General features: G+C 43.1%; 1 protein-coding gene across 1 annotated transcript in view; it reads right to left on the bottom strand.

Moving 5' to 3' along the window:
- The window catches only part of LOC121923989 (tripartite motif-containing protein 15-like), a 146,370-nt gene that overhangs the window by 109,298 nt on the left and 20,913 nt on the right, over nt 1–16,159 (bottom strand). The window contains exons 2-6 of the mRNA XM_042455005.1: nt 11,567–11,662; nt 6,160–6,390; nt 5,235–5,257; nt 3,978–4,093; nt 2,166–2,297 (exon numbers count right to left, since the gene is read on the bottom strand). Of these exons, the coding sequence (XP_042310939.1) occupies nt 2,166–2,297; nt 3,978–4,093; nt 5,235–5,257; nt 6,160–6,390; nt 11,567–11,662 (598 nt within the window). The remainder of the gene's footprint in view (nt 1–2,165; nt 2,298–3,977; nt 4,094–5,234; nt 5,258–6,159; nt 6,391–11,566; nt 11,663–16,159) is intronic.

Below are 16,159 nucleotides of genomic sequence, written 5' to 3' on the forward strand. Positions count from 1 at the left end.
GAAGGAAAGGGGAGGGTAAGCCAGGGACTTTTGTCCCCAATGGCGGCGTGCGTGCACGCACGCCGCCATTGGGGACAATAGGGACTTGAGCATACGTGGATTTTGGTATACGTGGGGGGGTCCGGAACGGATCCCCCGCGTATACCAAGGACCCACTGTATATGCAAATACAGTTATTCCAAAATCCAATAAAATAAAATAAAATAAATCCAAAATCCAAAACAATTCTGGCCCTAAACATTTTGGATAAGGGAGACTCAATCCACATTTGCTTGGACTACAATTCCCAGAAATCCCCAGCCAGCATGGGCATGTGGTGGGGGTTCCAGGAGCTGCAGATCAAAAAAGTTAGCTTTTCCAGATCTGTGGCTTGTTTGGACAAGGAAAGAAAGCAAAAATTCAATCCACTTCTCCACCTGTCTCATTAATACACAGAACTGTCCTACTGAGCCAAGCCTCTCTAAACCTTGTGCCTGGCACCTGTCAAGAAAGAGGATACTAAGGTGGATCCTCTTTCTTGACAGGTACCAGGGACAATATTTAGAGAGGTTCACAAGCAAGGTTCATTAGCAGTTATCCCCAACAGGCTAAGCCTAGTATCCAGTATGGACGATTTTCCCCCATCTGATATCCTTAAGGAGCCCTGGTGGCGTAGTGGTTGCATTCCTGTACTGCAGCCACTCACTCACAAACCACAAGGTTGTGAGTTCAATGCCACCCAGAGGCTCCAAGTCAACTCAGCTTGGCATCCTTCTGTAAGTCGCTAAAATGAGTACTCAGCTTGTTGGGGGGCAATTAGCTTAAACTTCGTAAACTACTTAGTACATCAGTAAGCAGTACAGAAATGAACGTGATGTTGCTATGATTTAGGTAACATTCCTCATGAATCCTCAACACTGAGATGATGAGAATTAAGAGCAGAAGAAGCCATATGGGCCAAATGAAAGGCCTAACTCAGTACTTCTCAAATAGTGGGGCAGGCCCCCCGGGGGGGCGCGAGGCTCTGTTATGCAGAGGTGTACTTATAACAATTTTATAGACAAATGTTTTCTTCTTCCTAGAGGGGGCATGACAGAAAATAATTGAGAAGCACTGGCCTAACTTATCATGCGGTCTGTTTCCATAGTGGCCAACCCATATGGCTATAAGACTAATGCAACAACTGTCTCATGCTCCTGTTCCCAAGTAACCAATATAACAGAAGTATATGACCACTAGTAATGGAAGATACATGAGAGCCATCATGACTAGTACCCACAACTAGTAGCCCATCTTCCCTGAATTTGTTCAGTTCCCATTCAATCCTAACATACTTGGCAGCCATTACTAGCTCTTATGGCTTCAAATTCCACAACTTTCATTCAAAAGATCTGGCGAACACCAAACTGGATAGGTTGAGAATGCAGTTGTGTGTTTGGCTGTTGCTGTTGCTGTTGTGTGCCTTCAAACTGTTTCCGACTTACAATGATCCTAAGGTGAATCTACCATGACCTTTTTTTTGGGGCAAAATTTGTTCAGGGGAGGTTTGCCGTTGCCATTCTCTGAGGCTGAGAACATGTGACTTGCCCAAGGTCATCCAGTGTGGTTTCATGGCTGAGCTGGGAATCAAACCCTGGTCTCCAGAGTCCTTGTCCAACATTCAAATGTGTTTCACTAGCTGGTAATAAACCTAGTAAACAAGCATCTGTATAGCTTTTCTTAAAGGCATTTATAAACTATTTACCAATGAGCACCACAGGTTTTATTACATACTGTAGTATTGTAAGCAATCCTTAACACTCCTAACGTGGTGGGCTTTGTGGTTTATCTTCCAGTATAGGCAGAGCCTGGAAATATTACTTTTTTGGATGACAACTTCTAAAATCCCCCAGCCAGCATTATCAATGCCTGGGGGAAAAGGTGGGTAGCCATCATCCAAAATGGTAGCTTTTCCAAGTGCTGAGGGCAATTGCATAAGCCAGTGCAGTAGAAGCTCATTCCACTTAGCCTGCCAGCAACGTGGCATGGTCCACACATAGCTCCCAGCTATTATACAAAAGGAATCCTCACATGGCTGAATGTGAAGGCTTACTCACTCTTGAACAAAAATCCCTTCTCTCCTAACTCTGGAGTCAACACAACCATCAAGATGGAGGCTAAACAAACAAATGCAAAAGCAGAGTTACCTTCTATGCTTGCTTTTTGCTGTGCATCTTCATATATCACGGGCAACAAAAACTGCAGCAGGTTCCTCTGTTCCTCCAACAAAGCATTAGTGCAAGATGTCCTCTCCCTCTTTAGTTCTGCTTCCAGTGTTTCTGGAGAGGAAAGCATGAGGAGGAAACAATTGTTTAAGTGTTTTTAAATGGTATACTTATGTATATTAATATTTTGTATTGTTTTTAAATTGTATTGTTTTATACTTGTTCACCGCCTTAAGACCCTATATTGGGAGAAAGATAGGATAAAAGACACTAAAATAATAATAATAATAACAACAACAATAAAAGAGATGATGCCATTGCTATGGCTTGGGAGAGAATTTTGAGGTTTTGTTAAAGTTTTAGGCCATTTTCCTATTTTCTTTTATTACTATTTTTCAGAGAAATAAAAGATTAACTACTCTACAACATTATGTGGCAATGTAAGTTATCACTGGGGGCCAAAGTTAATGAAAAGGAGTTGTTTTGGAGGTGCTTTACAATAAATTACATAAACATTCCTTTTGAAAATTCCAAGTTCTTTGGCAACACAACTATTATCAGCAGCAAGTGCAGGTGGCAGACACCACAAAAATGGCTTGAGGAACACATGCTGTCCAACTCTTTTAAAGTTTTTTAAAAACTTAGGCCCAAGACACACAAAAGTGGTGTGCCAGTGCCGAAATTACGATTCCAGAGCGTGCGGCAACTGCATGCTCCAGAACCCTAGTCCGTACGGGCGCTGTCATCATGGCGGCCTCCTGTCCACATGGGTGCCGCCATAATGACACTGCTGCCGTGCAGCGTCTGCACATCGCTACATGTTGCGTACGTCACGAGTGGATACGCAATGCGCCACAAAAGGAACCCAGAAGAAGCAGGTACTTTTTACTGTGGAGGGACGGTGTGTGGTTTGGTGACTGCACCATCCTTCTGCTGTTAAAACGGGTGACTCCAGCCCGCCATTTCGGGGATGTCTGTATTGCCCTTTACTCTTCATTATGTGCAGGGGACATAGCAAAGGGTCAGCAAGGAATATGGCATCCTAAGAACAACTGTGAGATTCAGCATTCCTAAAATCATGCTAACACTCACAGTCTAAGGGGGGGAATGAAGGTTTCTTTAGAATAATTTGTATTACTTCTCAGAAAACAAATGGGTCTAATGGCACTTCCAGTGTAAGAAGAGTACAGTTGGCTCTCTGTATCCAGATTTTTTATCCATCCATATTTTGAAAACATTCAAAGATATATAAATTCCAAAAAGCAAACCTTGATTTTTGCCATTTTAGATATGGGGCACCATTTTAATATCCAGTGTATTTAACAGAACATCCATGGTTTGTTGTATCCACAGATGGTCCTGGAACCAAACCTCAGTGAATACTAACGGTCCAGTGTAGTTTCTTACTAAGAAAACATTGTATTGCTGCCACCATCCACAACTTGTGCAAGATAGTAAAGAAAACCTCTACAGTTATGAGACTGAGAGGGGAAATCCTTTTCCTGAAATGCATGAAAAATTCATTTATAATAAATATTTATCTGACAGCACTAAGCCATGGCCTTTGTTTCCTTTATGCTTACTGTGTGGTGCATTTCCCATGAGGGACTGCTATAGCAGGAGTGGGCAACTAGGGCCTCCAAATATTTTTGGCCTGCATCTCTCATAAGATGACCCCACTGTCAATGCTGCCAAGGGATGAAGGAAAGTGTAGCTCGAAAACATTTGTAGGGCTTCAACAACCCATGCTTTCTTTATAGACACAGAATGACACCTTTCTTGAATCTTTTATACCTTTAAATTTGTTGAGGTTTTCTGTTAAAGCAACACTTTTTTGAGATATTGCACTGAGGTTTTTTCCCAGATTAGATGGCCTCTCCACTGGCATGGGCAACATTGCGCTTCCACACCTAGGAGAAAAGAGATTCTTCAGATCAACTAGGACAGAAGCATATTGTGCTGTTGAGGGATCTCTCCAAATACAGAATTGATCCCAAGGACAGTGCTAGGGAAGGGAGAGATGCCTGACTGTAATTTCCAGCACCATTTAGTTCCATTTGCATCCCCAGCATGGCAGAACCCAATATTCAGCCCCAGAATCGCACACCCATAGTACATAGTACCATAGTACCATCTCTTGATCCACCACCCCTGATTTTCTAACAAGTGGTGTCTGAAATACATCTTAACCAAGGACATGCCCAGAGATTAGGGAAGACCAGTTAGGCAGATCAAGGGGATAATTTTAAATGTCTTTTAGATATTTTTTTAAGGAATTCGCCTTTCTGAGGATGCAATAGTGTTTCAATCGTACCGTTTTTAACTGGGTTTTATAATTTTTAAGTTGTTTTAATACTGCTAATTGCTTTACTCTATTTTAGGGTTGACTGTTTGTGTATTTTAACTATATTGTAATCATTTTAATTTGTTAACTGCCTTGAGTTCCAGTTTTGGTAAAAAGACAGAGTATATATAAAGGCGATAATGATAAATTTGTTGATTAATAATAACAGTTGTTGTTGTTGTTGTTGTTGTATACCTTCAATTCATTTCTGACTTATGGCAACCCTTGGCAAAATTTGTTCCAAGGGGGTTTGCCCTTGTCTTCTTGAGGCTGAGAGAGTATGATTTGTTCATGGTCAACCAATGGGTTTCCATAACCAAGTGGGGATTCTAACCCTGTGTCTTAGACCAACACTCAAACCACTCTCTATTGCTTTAAATGAGGTTTTTCTAGTTTCCTGCCTAAACATATTGTTCAGTTTGCCACTCAGTTTTGAAGGCACAGTTTTCAGGGGAGCTGTGAACGGAGTGTAAAAACAGCCTTAGATGGAATCATCTGTCTCAGACACAACATTATTCACAAAGTATTGAAGGTGTGCCCTCCCAGAAAGCAGCCACTATTCTGTGTGTATGAATAGGATTTATGCTAAAGATCAGGCTTAATCTATGCAAGTGCCCATGAGGGTAGCAGAGAGAGAGATATTTCTATATTACTCAGTATGAGCTTTAGAACATCAAATAACATCTGAACAAAAAGAAAATGCATACCGGGTGAAAGTTTCCTTGAGATTCTAGAGAAACCAAAAGACAAAAATATGAATTATACAGTGAACTGGCAGCCACTCCTGCCAGTAAGGCACAGAGTGAGAACAGTTGCAAAAGGAACCCACAGGAGGTCACAGCTACATCTCAGCCCACATTTATAAAAAATAATATACAGTGCGCCCTTTGTTTACGCAGGGATCCGTTCTGTACTCCCCCGCATACAACAAATAACATGTATGCTTGAGCCCCATTTAAATTAATGGGGCCCGTGGATGTGGCAGCATGGCAGTGCGCACCAGTCCTTCCTCCCCGTGCGGCTTCCAGCATATGCTGAAAGCCACGTAAAGCATGCCCACGTATGATGCTGGCGCACTCTAAATATATTCACACATATTTTATATTTTGAAACACTTTGCTAAACATATGAAATGTAGTTTTGAATTTTTATGTCAAATCTTATACAGGTTGTGTCTCCTTTACCTGGTATTTTGAAATCCAAATTACTCCAAAATCCAAAATTGTTCACATGAGTGACTGAGATAGTGACACCTATGGCTTCCAATGGTTCAATGTACATAAACTTTGTTACATGCACAACATTATTGTGTATAAAATGTCCTTCAGGCTACGTGAAACAGGTGTATACAAAACATAAATGAATTTCATGTTTAGACTTGGATCCCATCTTCAACATCTCTCATTGTGTATATGCAAATATTTCAAAATCAGGAAAAAAAAATCCAAAACACTTCCAGTTCCAAGCATTTCAAATAAGGGAGGCTCAATCTGTATACATATTTATGTAAAATATTTTTTGGCCTGTATACAAGAATTGGTAGTCATCAATCTTAAGTCCGAAGCATTGTAAGTCAACCCACATATAGATGCCGTAATAACTAAGTCATGAAATTGACACACAAACTCTCACCAGCAAAAATTCACCAGCAGGTCTCTGACAGTCCTTCTCCAAGTCACTGATAAGGCTACTGAGAAGAGAAAAGGTGTGACTGAGTCGTCTGCCAGTTTCCTCTTGCTCCTTTGCCATCTCCTTTTCTAGTTCACCCAGCTGAGCCAAAAGATGCCTCTCCTGTTCCTGCAAAAACAGATGTAGCTGCTGGAACTCCAGCACAACCTTCTCTCTCTTGGCTTTGACATCTTCCTGCAATGAAATGGTAAAATGAGGCAGGAGAGAGAAGAACAGGTTAGAAAAATGAGATCTTGAGACACAAGACATGTCATGTCACAAAGCGAAACTGATGGTAGGAAAGAATAATTGTAATTACAATTAGTTTGTGTATAATAATAATAATATAGTTTATTTATACCTCCCGCCTCTCCCACGTATCGAGGCGGGATTATTACCTTAAAAGACACTTAGTACAATTTACAATCAATACAACAATAAAATACTAACACTGAATTTACCAAGAATTCCTATTAGTTCTCTAAAAATTACAATTCGTCCATTAGCCAACAATCAGAGTCATGGAAGAGCAGTTGTCATAACCTTTTTATATGGAATTCAGTGGATAAGCCCACCGGAAGAGATCCATTTCGAGTGCCTTCATAAAGGCCTCTAAGGTAGTAATGAGATGGATCTCTTCCAGTCGGTCATTCCATAATCTTGGGGCCGCGGCAGTGAATGCCTTATGTGAAGTTGTCATTAACCTGGTTTTATAATATTCTAGTAAGAACTTCCCAGTTCTTTTAAGAGTGTGGGGCAGATTATGTAGGGAGAAGCGCTCCGCAAATAACTCGGGCCCGATCCATGTAGGGCTTTAAAGGTAATAACCAACACCTTGTATTGCATCCGGAAGCTAATCGGCAGCCAGTGAAGAGATTTCAGTATTGGTGGTGCCCGGGCAGGGAAATTTGCCATCCTGTCCTTGACGGGATTAAACTTCCCCTAAAGGACAAAGTGTGTAGTTTGGGAGTACTCCTGGATCCATCCCTACATTTATCATCTCAAGTAGATGCGATGGCCAGGAGTGCTTGGTATCAGCTTCGGCTGATACGCCAACTACGTCCCTGTCTGGACCGAGGGGACCTAGAAAAGGTAGTACATGCACTGGTAACCTCTCGTTTGGATTTCTGCAATGCGCTCTACATGGGGCTACCTTTGTATCAGGTTCAGAAACTTCAATTGATTAAAAATGCAGCAGCCAGGTTAATCACGGGGACAGCGAGGTCCGACCATATAACACCTGTTTTAAAATCTTTACACTGGCTGCCAATTCGTTTCCGGTCCCAGTACAAAGTGTTGGTTATCACCTTTAAAGCCCTAAATGGCTTGGGCCCAGGTTACTTGAGGGAACGCCTCTCCCTGCATAATCCTTCCCGCACTCTCAGGACTACAGGAAAACTGTTACTCAATCACCCTAAGGTGAGATTGGCGACTACTCAACAAAGGGCCTTTATGGCGTAGCGCCTTCTCTGTGGAATGCATTACCTGAAGGGATCCGCCTTAGTGGAACTGTAGAAGCCTTTACAAAGGCATTAAAAACCCACCTCTTCCTACAAGCCTACCCTCCCAATTCCTTCTAAGATTATCTTTCCCCTATTGACTCTGACATAATAATAATATAATAATAATAAAATTTTATTTGTATACCGCCCTTCTGAAAATCAGGGCGGTGAACAGCATCTAACAACAATACAATTGATCAGAAGACCATACATATTGCTATTCATGATTTTAACATTATTTAACATTATTACTGTATGTTTTTAACTATGCTTTTGCATTTACCGGTAATTTGTTTTAATGTGTATTTTTAATATGTGAATTGTGGTACTGTTTTTACTGACTGTCTTTACTGATACTTGTACACCGCTTTGATCTTGGAAAAAGCGGTTAATAAATAAACATATTATTGTTATTGTTATTATTATTATTATTATTATTATTATTAGGTCAAACCTAGATGTTCCCAGTGACCAATCTGGCTGCTGCATTTTGAACCAATTGAAGCTTCTGAATTTGGTACAAGGGTAGCCCCAAGTAGAGCGCATTGTAGAAATCTAACCAAGAGATTACCAGTGCAAGTACTACTGCTTCAAGGTCCTTTCAGTCCAGGTAGGGACGCAGTTGGCATATCAACCGAAGCTGATACCAAGCACTCTTGTCCGTCGCATCTATTTGGGATGTCAATTGTAAGGACGGATCCAGGAGTACTCCCAAATTGCGAACCTCGTTCTTTAGGGGAAGTGTGACCCCATCCAGGACTGGGTGACAGACCTCCATTTTCTCTGGATTCAGTCTGAATTTGTTTTCCCTCATCCAGCCCATTACCGATCCATGACAGGCATCCAGAGGAGAGATGCCATCCCTAGTCACTGCAATAGTCGGGGACATAGAGAAATAAATTTGGGTGTCATCAGCGTACTGATGACACCGCACCCCATGTCTCTGGATGATCTTTCCTAGTAGCTTCATGTAAATGTTGAAAAGCATGGGGGACATAATGGCGCCTTGAGGGACGCCAGATGTCAGCTCTCTCTTGGAAGAGCAGCTGTCCCCCAGCATCACCATCTGGAATCTGCCTGAGAGGTAGGAATGGAACCACTGCAGTGCAGTGCCCCCAATACCTAACTCCCTCAGGTGTTCCAGAAAGATATCATGGGCTATGGTATCAAATGCTGCTGAGATGTCCAAGAACACCAGCAGGGTCACATTTCCCCTGTCGATGCCCAGACGGAGATCAGCGACTAAGGCGACCATGGCAGTCTCAACTCCGTATCCCGCCCTGAAACCAGTTTGAAATGACTCTAGATAATCGGATTCATCCAAGACAGCTTGGAGCTGGAAGGCGACTGCCCTCTTGATCACCTTGCCCAAAAATGGTAAAAGAGAGACTGGTCTATAATTTTTTCTCACCAGGGGATCCAGGGAGGATTTTTTCAAAAGCGGTCTAATGACTGCTTGCTTTACTTGTGATGGAAATCTTCCCTCCCTGAGGGATGCATTGATTATAGATTGTAGTAATGTTTTTGTTGCATCCCCTCCCTGGGCGGTCAACCATGATGGGCAAGGATTGAGAGGGCACGTCGTCCTCCTGACACATCCAAGAATCTTCTCCACTTCATCAGCATTTACAAACTCAAAATGATCCAGTCTAACAAGGTCCACAGAGTCACTGGATATCTCTCTTCCCATCTCTGCTATAATGCCGGCCTCCAGATCAGCCCTTATCCGAGAGATTTTATCCACAAAAAAATTATTAAAAGCATCACAGCAGGCTTTAGTTGGTTCAAATACTACGTTTAGGATGGGAGACGGATGAATTAGCTTTTTGACCACCCTAAACAGCTCTGCTGGACAAGACTCAGTGGATGCAATACGTGCAGCATAGAAGGAATTCTTTGCTGCATCTATTGCCACTCCATAAGACTTCAATAGGATTTCATGGAGTGTCTTGTCGGATAAACGTTGATGTTTCTGCCAACGGCGCTCTAATCGTTGCTCAGGCCGCTTCATTTTACAAAGATCTTCAGTGTACCATGGTTTTTTATTAGGAGTAGGCTGGAAAGGACGCTCAAGAGCGATGCTGTCTATAGCCCTGGTAAGAACGTTATTCCAGGTATCAACCAAGGCATCAACAGAATTGCCATCGTTCCCAACCATATATCCCTCTAGGGCTTCATGGAACCTTTTGGGTTCCATCAGCCTTCGTGGGTGGACCATTCTAATAGGTCCTCCACCCCTGAGGGGGGTCTGGGTAATAACCTTAAATCCCACCTTGACCAGAAAGTGATCCATCCATGATACAGCAGAGGAATAATTTACCTCTGCCCACGGATGTTCCTGATCCGTAACGAAGACCACATCAAGTGTATTACCAGCACAATGTGTTGGACCCGAGACTAATTGGGACAGACCCATGGCTGCCATGGAAGTCATGAACTCCCGAGCTGCACCTGTCAGCTCTAGTAAGCTGGCCTCAAAGGGAATATTGAGGTCCCCCAAGACAAGAAGCTTGGGAGACTCCAGCACCAGCTCCGAGACCAGCTGTGTCAGCTCAGCCAGGGAGTATGTTAGGCAACGGGATAGACGGTAGACTAACAGAATCCCTAGACTGTCCCAAGCCTTCAGGGTCAATTAGTTTGTGTATCAGCTGCACCCTTTCCTAGGGAGAGCATATCTGGCCAGATGTGGCCAGATCATTTCATGCTTTATCTCCCATCAAAACTACTGTAATGTGCTCTGCATGGGGCTACCCATGAAAAGTTACAACTACAAGAAAAGGGATTTCACCTAAACATTAGGAAGAATTTTCTGATTGTAAGAGCTTTTCAACATTGGAACGCTTTGCCTTGGAGAATGATAAGAGTCTCTTTCTCTGGAGGTTTTTAAAGAAAGGCTGGATGGCCATCTGTCAGGAGTGCTTTGATTCTGTGTTACTACATAGCAGAATGGTTTTGGATTGGATGGCCCTTTGGGGTTTCTCCAATGCTATATTCTATGATTTACGCAAGTAAGACTGTATTATTTCACATGGCTACTCCAGCTGTTGTAACTGTGTGTAGTTTTAAAACACTAATTAAGAAATGATTTTAGGGGCTGTATAGACTGTCAAGAAAGGCCGACATGGGGGCAGAGTGGGGGCATGGTGTCTGCACAACGCATGCCCCAATTCTGCCCCATGCTGGTATGAGGCCTTGCGCCTCACCACATGGTGGGAGGTATCATGGTACTCCTCTGGAGCTACGTCCAGATGACACAGCACCAAAGGAGTGCAGAAAAGCTGCTGCACCATTGACTATGGTGCCCTTTCCACGGCGCAGAAAGGAGACACTTTTTGCAGCTCCTTTTGCGCTGTGGAAAGGCCAGTTGCCACAGCCCCTATCTGGCAAAGAAAGAGGTGGCTGCAGGTCACCCCTTAGGGAGAGTCTGTATAGTCCCTTATTCTGTTTTAAAATTGTTTTAAGCTGTTGTACATCAGGGAGTATTTGAGTATTTTCCATAAGCTTAGTCTATCTTTATATTATTTTATAGGAGAATTATACAATGAGCCCTTGGTATCTTCTGGGGTTTGGTGCCACAATCCCCTGTGGATACAAAAATCCTTGGATACTCGCGTCCCATAATATACAATGGCACAGTAAAATGATGCCCCTTATATAAATGGCAAAAATAAAGACTTGATTTTTGGAATTTATATTTTTATGGAATGTTTTCAAGCTGTGTCTGCTTAAATTCATGGATAAAGCATCTGTGGATACAGAGGGCCAACTGTACAAACACTTCTATAGTTAAAAAGAAGGAGGCTTTCAAAGGATGACATAAACTGTGGCAGGGAGACGGTTATCGTTTCCAGTTCTATGAAATCACTTACTAAATACTGTGCCATTTCCTTTTCTCGCACCATCTTCAGCTCTTGGACAGCACTTCTTTCTGTCTTCAGCTTCTGCAGCTTGATCTCAATTTCTTCCTAAGCAAAGATATATAACAAGAGAAAACAATAGGATATATTTCACCCACTGTTCTAGTACTAGGCCAAGAAATGCCTCCCAATACCAGTTGCTGGCAAATAGTGTGAAGACGTTATCATACTCATGTCTTGTTCAAAGGCTCCTAGAGGTGCCCCTGAGTTTGGACCTTCTCTGTGGTTACTCCCAGGTTGTGGGTCTCCTTTCTCAGGGAGGCTAAACAGATTCCCATTCTAAAGCAGACAAATACCTTCTTCTTCTGGCACTTTTATGATTAATTGTCTGGCTCCTGAAGAAGTACATTTTAATGGTGGGTGTTTGCTGTATGCACTCCCTTTCAAATATGCTTTCAAATTTTTCTTAATTCAATTGTTTTAATATGATTATCTGATTAATTGTGCTTTAATATCATGTCATCCAAACATAACTTTATTGAATGTAACCAAAGGTCACTTTGAGAGCCTGTGCATTAAAGTGGTCTGAATGCTGGGCTATGATTGTGGAGGCCAGGGTTTGAATCCCGACTCAGTCATGGAAGCCCATTGTTTGATCTTGGGCAAGTTACAGTCTCTCACCCTCAAGGGAAGGCAATGGCAAACCTCATCTGAATAAATCCTGCCAAGAAAACTCAATGATAGATTAGCTTTGGGGTTGCCATAATTTGAAAGGACTTGAAGGCACACAACAACAACAACAACAACGGCCACTGCAATGCAGCAGAAAATCCCCAACTGAAACAGGCATAAAGTACTATAAAACGACATATGAACCAGCCTGTAAGTACTCCATTTTTAACTAACTTCTATAAAAGTCAGATTCTCATGCTTAACTTTAAGATTTTTTTTATTTGTTAAGACAGTGTAACACCCATTGTTCCAGCTTCTAGCGGAAATCAAGTTACTATATATGCAACACATACATGGTTATTTGCTATTAGACCCACAGAGTCCTGTGTATTTTAATATTGTCATTCACTGTGGTTTTAGGTTTTATCTTCTTCTTTTTTCTTTTTTTAAAATCATACTCCTGGGCTGCCTTGGGTCTCAGTATTGGGAGAAAGCTGGGGTATAAAATTAGAAAAGAAAATACAGTCCAAGAAGGCCTGTGAATAAGCTAACATTTACTGGAAAAGGCTAAAGTTCACATCAAAAGCAAAGAGATTCAGTGTGGTGCAAGAGTGTGATCTTTACAGACAGACAGATTTATATTATTGTTCTGAGCTTTTACTTCCTTCTGTCCTACATTTTTCTTGACTGTATTGCATTTCGTGGTGCCGTGTCCTCCTTTGTGGTTAGGACATCTGGTCACCCTGCTCGGGGAAGATAACGGCAAACCTCCTCTGACCAAATCTTAACTGACCAAGCCCCATGAAAATCCCTTAGGGTTGCTACAGGTCAGAAATGACTTGGAAGCACACAACACACTCACACACACACAGTGATGAAGAAGCCAGTGGAGCTTGGAAAGCTTGCAACATGTATTCTGTGCATTGGGGCTGCCCAGTAACTCAGAACACCACCACTACCACCATCTGGACAAAATGCAGGCCTGAGACTAACATGCATACATATACATATACAAATTCCTCCCTGTATTATTTTTAACCCCTTTGCCTGATGAAGAAGCCAGTGGAGCTTTGAAAGCTTTCAACACATGTGTTGTACATTTAGGTTGGCCCAATCTCAGAACAACACCAACAACAACTGGACAAAATGCAGGCCTGTGACTTATCCATATATCAATATTCGAATTTAGTGATTCTATCAGAAATAATAATAAATATGCTGGAGATAATAGATGTTAGAATGCTTTGTAATAGCATATAGAGGTTTAGAGATAGATATAGGTGAGGATTGCATGTAGTAGGGCTGCGTGAAACCAGATGGCTTGTTATCAGAGGCCTTGTGTATGTGCTCAACAGTCTGGTATGCAGAGGGAGGAAGGTTAGAGCTGGTAGAGGATGGTAAGTGGGGGCTCAGGTGGAGAATGGTCTGTGGGAAAGAGGTGGAGAATATACTTTGCACGCTTTGCTAGGGGAGGAGCAGTGGATGATGGGGTTTTAATATATCAATTTTGGCTGAGATTGGCAGTCTCAGTTTAAAAGCTGAGCTGGTGAATTACTGACTCTGGATCTTTCAATAAAGCTCTGTTTACTTTCACCAAGATTGATTGTGGCCAGGGCCTGAATTCACTTTTCTGATAGTAAGCTGCGACTCACAAAAATCTGGGACGATGCAAAAGCATTCAGCACCAGATGACCTTCCTAAACCAGCAACCGGAGAGGAGAGCCCAGGGATGGCTCAGCTGACAGCTACAGGCAGGGGAACCCGGCCTAAGGAGGCAAAGGCAGCTGCGGTGGACTCTATGCCTGTCACAACTGAGAAAGATGTGTGGTCCCTGAACCCCACCGCACCTATCCGAACATGGGAGAGACAACGTGCTGGTAGGCTGTCAGTCTGGCATGTGGGGCTGGCAGACCCCTTTGATCTTGGCCCTTTGGAAGGGGAGGATTGGGATGAACAGATGAAACATATGGGGAACAAAATAAAAGACGTACAGACCGCTTTAGCTGAAGTGATGAGTGCCTTGAGGACTCTGATAGCGGGACTTGGTGATGGTGGTGGAGCTGCAGCTGTACAACCAGCACCAATACGGGGAGCACTGTCTCCAGCCCCCGTAGGACAGCCAGCACCTCCTCCAGCAATTCCAGGGGCCAGGCACCATCAGGATCCGCTTGCAAGAAAACTTGGGATCAGGTTTGATGGGTGCCCTCAGTTATTGCCATACTTCTTATCCCAGGTCTCGGGACACATGAGGGAATGGGGAGCTACTTTTCCAGATGAGGCTGCCAAAGTGAGATGTGTTACCAATCACCTGGAAGGGGAGGCGGCCGACTGGCTAGTTCAACTCTATGACAGTGGAGCTGCTGAACTGCAAAGTCTGCAAGATTTTATGATGGCTCTGAGGGCCAGGTTTGAAGACCCATTTCGGGCAAAGAAAGCCCGAGCCAGCTTGATGGCACTGGAGCAGGGATCACGCTCCATATCTGAATACGTGTTAGAATTCCAGAGTCTGGTTTCTCAAGTGCCCGAGTGCCCAGAGGCTATGAGAGTGCAGTACTTCAAGGATGGGTTGCGTCCAGATGTGCTGCAGTGGGCACATATGCATGGCAACCCAACCACAGTTCGTGAGTGGATCAGATTGGCTGGGGAGGCTGAAGTGATTCAGACTGAAATCAAGTTATCAATGCAGAGGAAAGGTAGTGCTCACCGGGGGAAGGACAAACACCTCTTACAGACTATGTTTATGCTGGAACAGTCAGACTTGGCGGTAACAAAGTGCAGTCAACCCAAGAAAGAGGGGGGGTGAAGCCCCAGGGGACCTAGATCCAATGCACCTAGAGATCCGACAGGCCTATGAGGGGGACAGTTGGTTACAAAACCACAAAAACCTATTAGTACAGAACTCACAGGGACTGTGGGTTAAAGATACAAAAATTTATATTCCACAGAGTTTGAGATGCAGGGTTTTGCAAACTTGCCATGATGCCAGAGCAGCTGGACACAGGGGTTACCTGAAAACCTGGCACACCATCAGAAAACAATACTGGTGGGATGGGATACGAGGCGAAGTTGAAGCATACGTAAAGAATTGTCCGGTATGTGCCAGGGCCAAACCGTTGGTGGGAAAGCCCAGGGGGTTGTTGCAACCGCTCCCCACCCCTGGGGGCCCATGGAAGCATATAGCTATGGACTTTATTACAAACTTGCCTGATAGTAGGGGTCGAAACACCATTTGGGTGGTGATGGACTTGTTTTCCAAACAGACACATTGTGTGGGATGTAAAGGACTCCCTAATGCAACAAAACTGGTGGATTTGTTCATAGCCAATATTTACAAGCATCATGGGATACCTGACAAAATAGTGAGTGATAGAGGGAGTACCTTCATTTCGCAGTTCTGGCAGATGCTACAGAGGAAACTAGGAGTAGAAGTGGCTTTGAGTACATCCCATCATTCCCAAAGTGACAGTCAGACTGAAAAAACTAAATGTTCACTGGAGAGTTACCTGAGGTGTTACATTAACTATGTACAGGATGACTGGTATGACCTACTGCCCCACGCCGAGGTGGCTTTTAATAGCACTGTCAATCAGAGTACTGGACATTCCCCTTTTGAAATACTGTATGGTTATGAACCTAAGCTTTTGCCGTCTATGCCTTCTGAGCCAGATGAGTTGGTTTCAGTGACACAATGGATTACAAAGCTCAAAGATGCTTGGCCTAAGATTGAGACTGCCTTGGAGGGGGCAAAGAAAGAATATTAAAAATCTGATGACCAAAGAGAAACCCAGGATGGAACATACAACCTGGTAGAAGAGTTTATTTATCCACAAAGCATTTAAAGACCAGACATTCATCTAAAAAATTAGGGTCAAAATATGTGAGTCCTTTTCCAGTAAAAAGGTTGATTAATTCAGTGTCTGGTGAATTGGATTT

The sequence above is a fragment of the Sceloporus undulatus genome, chromosome 2 (genome assembly GCF_019175285.1).
Source record: "Sceloporus undulatus isolate JIND9_A2432 ecotype Alabama chromosome 2, SceUnd_v1.1, whole genome shotgun sequence".
Lineage (NCBI taxonomy): Eukaryota > Metazoa > Chordata > Lepidosauria > Squamata > Phrynosomatidae > Sceloporus > Sceloporus undulatus.